The 7807-nt window shown below is 37.8% G+C and overlaps 1 protein-coding gene across 2 annotated transcripts in view; it reads right to left on the bottom strand.

Annotated features, from left to right (window-relative positions):
- Positions 1 to 5481: 5481 nt before the first annotated feature.
- Positions 5482 to 7807, bottom strand: part of MON2 (MON2 homolog, regulator of endosome-to-Golgi trafficking) — a 56447-nt gene continuing 54121 nt past the window's right edge. Inside the window, exons 33-34 of one of the 2 annotated variants that reach the window (XM_010707696.3) lie at positions 6841 to 6983; positions 5482 to 6748 (exon numbers count right to left, since the gene is read on the bottom strand). In XM_010707696.3, coding sequence (XP_010705998.1) covers positions 6734 to 6748; positions 6841 to 6983 — 158 coding nt within the window. In that variant the 3' untranslated portion in view covers positions 5482 to 6733. Of the gene's footprint in view, positions 6984 to 7807 lie in introns of both variants that reach the window. The other variant, XM_019612957.2, reaches the window with a different exon arrangement.

Raw genomic sequence — 7807 nt, 5'->3', positions numbered from 1 at the left:
CTGCCGCCTGTGTGTCCGGCCGAACCATAGAGATCGTTTAAGGCGGGGGGGAGAGAGGGGCTCATCCGCTGCCCACGTGACTGGACATGTCACTCACCCGGCCGGCGCCATCTTGGGGGAGGGAGGGGAGGCCGCTGCCCCCGGCTCGCGTTCAAGATGGCGCGGGCGGGCGGAAGACCGCTGCTGGCAGGGAAGCGCTGCGCCACTCCCCTCGGCTCCCGCCGGACTGCGCGGGTGGGGGGAGTTAACGCTCGTCCGGGGGATGCTGGGAGCGGGGAGCTCCCGCTCTCGATCCGGGGCTCCCTGAAAGACGCGGGAAGAGCCGGCCGTCCGCTGGGGCTGCTTGCTGGGACCGCCGCCGGGGGGAGCTCGGCATGGCGGGACCTCGCCCGGCTGTTTCACAGCGCGGTGGGCGGAGGGGCGCTGAGGGCCGTGGGGAGGGACTGCGCTCGAACGCTTTTTTTTGTCGAGTCAGATCTGAAACTGATCTGTGTTTTTAAATGGGAATAGACCCCAGTGCGATTGCTCCGTACTAGAAACTGACTGAACGTAGTTACGAGAGCGCACAATGTTAGGAGCGCCGATGTTTTACTCGAGTTCATTTTGTCCCTCAACACATCTGGTGAACAAACTGCCAAAAATCGCTACCGATGCACGAGAGGAATTGCGGGCAGGAGCCAAACGCACAGATAAGGTACTCTGCAGTAATGCAGAGTGCAGAAGTAACCCCGCTTGCAGCTAAACGTAAAAGAAATAGAAGAGCCTTGGGTTTGTCAGCACAAAGCTACCCACGCACCTTGGTCCTAGCATAAAACCCATGGCTTCAGTGACAACTTGGAAGAAATCTGTTGACAAAGTCATGCTGGAAAGCAGCCAAAACACTGCACCCGAGATCCAAAGATGGAAATACTTTATAACGATCCTGTAGTTGCCTGCTTTGAAGTTTGCACCTACGTTGGCAACAGGGTTGATATTACATGGATTGCTTGTTTAAAAGACATTGAAAACAGTTCAAAGTTGAACATTCTACAAGTCCTGATTCCTACATAAAGGCACTTAATGATATTTCACGCAGAGTCAGTAAGACTTAGAGTAATTCTGCTATTTGAGGCCAGTGCAAAGGAAGCTAAATACTACAAAGGAATGGGTACATCAAGTGCAGGTTCTACTCTGCTGTTTGTGTACAGGTGAAAAAACGAGTTCTGAAAAAGAAACACAAATGGGAAAAATCTAAAAGTGCTTATTTAAAGAACAAAACAAAACAAAAGCAGAAAAGTGACTTAATGATAAAAATAAGCATGGAGCTATGTTTTTTGCCTTATTTTGCACTTGTATTTATCTTTCCAAAAAGATTACTACTTTGTTAGCAATTATTTAAATGTTTGCTTGCAATTAAACAATAGCCTTTGTGCTAAGATTGCCATCTTTTCCAATTAGGAAATGCATTTTACATAATTAGTAATTCAGTATCTTACTTTTTAAATTCTTTTTTTTTTTTCCCCAGAAAATGTTCTAAATACATTTTTCCCAGCTATTTAACATCCCGTTAGTTAGCACAGGGCTCTATTTGGATGCAAAGTAGAATTATATGGAGAAAGGCAGTCAAACTAATTCTTTGTTACATCGATCTTTATCAGGTGTGCTGGATGCATTCAGGAAATACATAGTGTTAAAAGGAGAACAGAACTGTAGCTACTACTGCCTTCAGCTTTTAGACAAAGTGCATTTTACCCTCACAGATCAGTCCTATGCATGGAAGAGGAAAAAGCAAGCTTTCTTCTTTTTCAGCTCCTAATCTGTCTCCAATTTTGAACTGATTGACTTCAGCTGGATAAAGTACAACTGAGTTGCAATCAGACCATGCTTTAGTTCTTCAAAAACTCGCTTCTCAGTCTCACAAGGTAGGGCTGCATACTACTCCATAAGTTCACTGCATTCTTTTTAAGGCTTTGGCCTTAAAACACGTAACTGCTTAAAAATTTAAGAGATTATAGTGCATTCGGCTTTAACACAGGTTATTGATTTCATATTTTATGAGAAAATATTTAAATAAGACTTCTCTAAAAGAAATGTAAACGTCTTTCCTCATTTGTTCCAGTGCGGTATTGTGCACAGAGTCGAGGGATCATTTTAGAGGTAAGGCAGTGCCATGTCATGCTGCAACACTAAACCCGGAGGCATGAACAGATGTTCAGTAAGCATATCTGCAAGTAATAGTTCTGATGTACTCCAGAAGCCGGTTCTCTGTACATGTACATACAAGTAGTACTATGTGCATAATATTCCTGTCCCTTTCCATGCTTCCTTGTGAAAGATGATCAAAAACAGACTTTTGTCTGTGCATTGTAAAGGTCTTCTATTGGTGGCAATCCAGTTTTGAGTGCTATTTTTTGTGGGGTCTCAGTCCCTTTCCTGATATGATCTGATGTGATGGGGGAAAGAAAGGAGAGTCCTCTGGCAAGGAAGCCAGAAACTTAAGCAATTCCTTGACAACTTTAACAGTTCCAAGAAACAACTAACATTGAAAACAACAGAGAAGGCAATGCCAGGTTTCCGAACAGTCTGTCATCCTCACCAGCTTCAACAATCTTGAAGATGTCAGCTTTGAAAATATTACTGGTTACGGCCAAGTCACTTAGCTCATTCTAAGCCTAAGGCAGGTATTCTGTACACAGAGAGCAATAATTATAATTGCAGCTTAAAGACCAGGGTCTTCAAAAATAAAACTTTGAACATGCTAAACATGCATCTGACTTAGAAGGGATTTTCCTTCTTTCTTATCTCTGGGCAACCTTTCCTGAAAAACTAAAACAAAACAAAAAACAAACCAACATACTTTCTTAACAATATTAAACAGGCGTAAGTTGGGGCCTTTGAGTATGCTTCAACTTTGCAATATTTTTGATCAAAAAAAAAAGATGGTAGCTGTATTTAACACATTAAGAACATGCTTCAGGTGATAAGAGTATTATAGCATTGACAAATGAGATTCCTTTAATTAACAAACACTGCTGTAAAACATGTTTTCAGAACTAGTTTCAATAGTGCTAATGACAGCCATTTTTAAATTGGAGTAATTTCCTAAGGAAAACCATCAAAACATGGGAAACCATCAGTCTCCTATTCAATAAAGGTGGCGAAATAAAATGGAGAAAACTCACTGCTGCTTGAGTGGAGAATTTCACATTTATCTTGATGAATTGCATCTTGTTGTTTGGGAGAGAATTTCCCCACTTGTGATGTTCAGTATAGTCCTGTTTTCTAGCATACTTGTAATACTGCTTTTCATGCAATTTCACTTTTTTTACTGTTTAATTCAAAATCTGAGAGAGTTTTTTGTATATCCTGCCTACATCATTATCTGTTTCCACTGAATAAAACCTGAAGGCTGAAAGAAACAAATAAATGTTGAGTTCTATTGTATTTATTTACAAAGAATGAGGAACCTCGTCTGATCTATATTCCAGCATACACGAAGGCAATAACATCACTGTAATATGCTTGTATTAATATAGCAAAACACACTTTTTTTTATTGAAACGTAGGTGTGAAACTTGAAGATTATTTACTCCCCAAATGAAATCTATGTTTAACACAAACTCCTGCAGTCATTTTTGTTGGAGTTGCACTTGCCCTGCTAAGCAAAATACCATGTAGACAAACAGGTGTCCTTGCTCCCAAAACTTACACAAGAGAGTCATGGACATATTAGAGAGAGTCAAACAAAGGTCCACAAAGATGCTTCTAAGAATAACCTTTCTTGTAAGAAATATCCTGCTTTAGCCATCTGTTCTTTCTTAGAGCTACTATATGATGTTAAATCCTTGTGTACACTGGAGCAGTGTTTATGGCACTGAGACATACAAGTTTTATCAACAGTCTTGATATGAGCCTTGTAATAACCTGGAAGACCCTCACATTTTCTCTCTGGATTCCCAATCCAGATTTCTTTTTAAGGTTAGAGAGAAAAAGAAAAAAAAGTGAATAATGTGGTTACATTTGGCAGTTAATGTTTCTCTTCTAACTTCCAGCTGACATATTTCTATACACTCAGCTGAACAACCTTTTCTAGCTGATTTCACTGACATAATGCAGACCTCAGTCCTGAAAACGTCCATTTATTTTATTTCACATGCCTAAGCAACCCTATAGAGTTGAAAAGAGTAACTTGGACAAAGGCTCACTCAATAGGTAGTTACATTTTTTCAGGAACAAAACTTGTCTTGCTCGAAACAGATGTAAGAATATGAAATTTAAATACTCAAGGATACTGTTTACATGAAACTCTAGGAATATTTAGCAAAAAGTAAAAACAATAAAAAAACAAACGGATACTTTAAGTTGGAGGAAATATTTGAGTGCTGAACAAGGCACAGAAAACAGAAAAAGTCTTATTCACAGAAAAAAATCGGACAGTTAAAAGAAGTCGTCTCTAAACTAAGTGCTTTTGTTTTCAGTTCTCTAACTATTTATACAAAAAGTATTTTGAGTATTGTCAACCTCGACTTGCATGTCCAAAGCGTCCTCAAATAGCACAGATATCATTCATTTGATAATAAAGAGGAAAGGAAGCAAAGCAACCTTAGTGGTAATTTATTTCAAAGCCTTTAGAAGATTAATATCTGTGGATGATAAAGTCAGGTAAGACTCACACACCCCCACACCCTATTTAAAATAGAGCTGAAGGGTTGCTTAATTAGACAGGATGAATCTGTGTTATCACTGAAAAAGCAGACAGAAATTAATGATAAACAAACTAATCCACAGTTTGGTCTGCATGCCTCTTTCCAGAATTTCTTGTTAAGTTAGCAGATTTTAAAGCAAATTAATACACTTTCTCTGCTCAACCTCCAGCTTTTTTTGAGAACTTAATAGGCCTTGTCTCTAAGTAGTAGAGCATTTGCAAGGGTTTCACTTTCATTGTATGGATAATTTTGTTATTTGTACCTGGGACCCAGGTCTGCTTCTCCAAACAGGCTATTTTGACAAAAAAAAAAAAAATCTATTACTAGAAAGGAAGGGCTTTGTTTCCTTAATGTACAACATGTTCTTTAAAAACTATTCACATTTGAAGATTGAGTTCCACACAACTTTGGTCGAAGAGATATGTGCAAGATCTTGAAGCCTCCCTCTCTGATTATCCTTTTTGAAAGGATCACAAAACTGGAATTTTAGAGGAACAAGCTGTTCAAAGGTGTGGTTGAAAACATTATTCACAGAGGGTATTTCTAATCCTGATCAGTTCCTTGCAACTTGACTTGAAGCTCCTACAATTTTTGCTTCACAAGTACCAATTAACATCCTTTCAGTCAGTGAAGTGTAAAGCGAACAGATCTAATACCACGGTAATCACTTTTAGTATCTACAAAGACTTCAAGGCCTAAAGGAAAGCTCTGAAATACATAGAAAGGCACCTTTTTTTTTTTTTCCTTTTTTTTTTAAACGTTTGACCTTTGTGCTTTCACATCACAGGCTAAAATATATGAACACAGGCGACACATTTAATGAATCATTATTTCAGTACGAGTTTAAATGCTGTCACAAATTTTATAAACAATACTAGTAGAAGTGTTTTGCTTCAATTGTGTATTATGTGAAATTGAAAGAAAATTCACATTTACTTAATGAAAATTTTACTGAACTTCTAAACGAGTAGCTATCTTCAAAAATACACTTCTCATGGTTTTATATCAGAGAGTTTATAATTAAAAGGTTAGAACAATTTGGATTTAAAAGACATTACAAAACAAAGCACTTAAAATTACTGAACAAAGTATTACAGCCAAGTGTTTCAGATATTTGCAATCCCCTTTCTTGGGTCATGATTCAAAGACTACGATACCTGCAAGTAAGGTCAAAAAAGACTAATGACCCTTAAGTATGTATTTTCTAAAGCAAGGCTGCAACTACAAAAATGAACAGAGTTGAGTATAACAAACATTTCAAAAGAAATATATTATGAAGTGAGGTATGGTAGTGTTGAAGTGCTACAGTGGATTTCTGCATATTCAAACCTATTCCAGGTCAACGACAGTGATGTTTGAGATCAGCAGGCTACTGCCTGCTTGCTGCAATCTTGTCATATGACCTCTTCATTTAGATGTCCAATGGCCACAAGAGAAGATACATTCAATTAAGCAAAAAAACTAATAACATGATCAGATATGAACAAGCATATCTGGCAATTTAGAAGGCAAAGTATAAGAAAAATGCAAGCATACAGCTTATAATAAATACTTTTTCAAGCATTTAACATTATCAATATTTAAAAAAGAATTTAAATAATAAATGCAACTATTTTATACAGAACTGTACCATTTATTATACACACAAGTATTTCAGTTCCCTTTGTTTACAAAGGCTGGTTACAGATATATGGAATGTTACAGTACCATCTTGCATAAAATTTTAGTACAATTCGTACTTCAAAAAAAGGGTGCAAAACACCAGCCTAATAAATCTGACTGAATTGAAATATTTTTAATTACATCATTAACACATACACAACAAGCTGTACATAAGCCCACTTTTCAATCACCACTTCAAGATACTGTAGCAAGTACATTAGATTATAAATGATTCCAACTACTCAGTTAAAATTATTAAAGGTTTGCACTGCTACTCACTCTGGAACCTTTGAGATATAGCTTGTATTCATGAATTACTGAGCTCTTGTTAGTACAGTTAAAAGGCAGTCAGCATTGGTTGCCAAGTACTTGCACAAGAGATTTTCTCAGAGAAACTTCACCTGGGAACAAACATTTTTGGATACTCTTTTTCCTTACAAAAAATTAAAAAAAAAAAAAAAGTTTTATGGGGTCAAGATTCTCCGTTCTGTACCTTGGATGCTGGTGGATGCATGAAGTCCTTAAAGGGAACTAATGCCTCTTTCAGAGCAGAGCACACTTCTGATGAGGAGCAGGTGATACATTCTACTAAAGTCGGGTACAAGGCAATAACTTGTGCCCATGTGTTAGCATCAACTGCAATGAAGAAAAGAACAGATTAGATCACTTAGTACTGTTCAAAATTCTTACAGCATTTTATTAAATAAATAAATAAGTTAAGGAGACATCCATATCCCCAAACACAGGTATGCCGTGCTACTGGGACACCTAGACATCTCTACACGGCCCTCAGGTATGATGTAGGATTTGCAGAAGAGCCACACTTTTGAAGAAGCAGTTGGAAGCCAGATGACATATCCACAAAATGGCATTGTGTACTTTTGTTTCTACACGTGACTCACTCACTGTATTTTCTTGGATGAAGAGCATCTGAAGATACTACTTCTGTTAAGTCTATAACGCATACACATTTTTCTATTAGCTTTTCTCAGCTACTGATAGAAAGCAGAATTGGGCACACATTTTACTTCTGGAAACATCAGTAATAAGACTGTCTATTAATTTCAAATTATTTCCAGATTATCAGAACTATAAAAAGCAGAGGGAGAAACTCTGGACCAGGGCACAAACACATGGTAATATCTGTTAGTACAACAAGTGAAAATAAACATAGTATATGAATTTTATTTATTATATCAATGCCTTGTTTATCTGCTTTAACTTTGATTTCAAGAGAGCACAAAACTTTGATTTCAAACGTTTATGATTTTATTACAAAAATAAAATGATTTAAAAGTAGGAGAAGTAGGAGTAAAGTGGTTCTCTAATGTGTCTGGTAGCCCTCTTCATAAGAAAGTATGCAGCAGTTTTGGCGTCACTGCCACACACTGATGGCTCATTTTAGTAAGAAGGTTATGGGCAACAGTGCAGCTAGGCTGGCTACTCTACCCCTTCAAAAG

Source organism: Meleagris gallopavo, chromosome 1 (assembly GCF_000146605.3).
Source record: "Meleagris gallopavo isolate NT-WF06-2002-E0010 breed Aviagen turkey brand Nicholas breeding stock chromosome 1, Turkey_5.1, whole genome shotgun sequence".
Lineage (NCBI taxonomy): Eukaryota > Metazoa > Chordata > Aves > Galliformes > Phasianidae > Meleagris > Meleagris gallopavo.
This window is presented reverse-complemented; position numbering and strand designations above follow the sequence as displayed.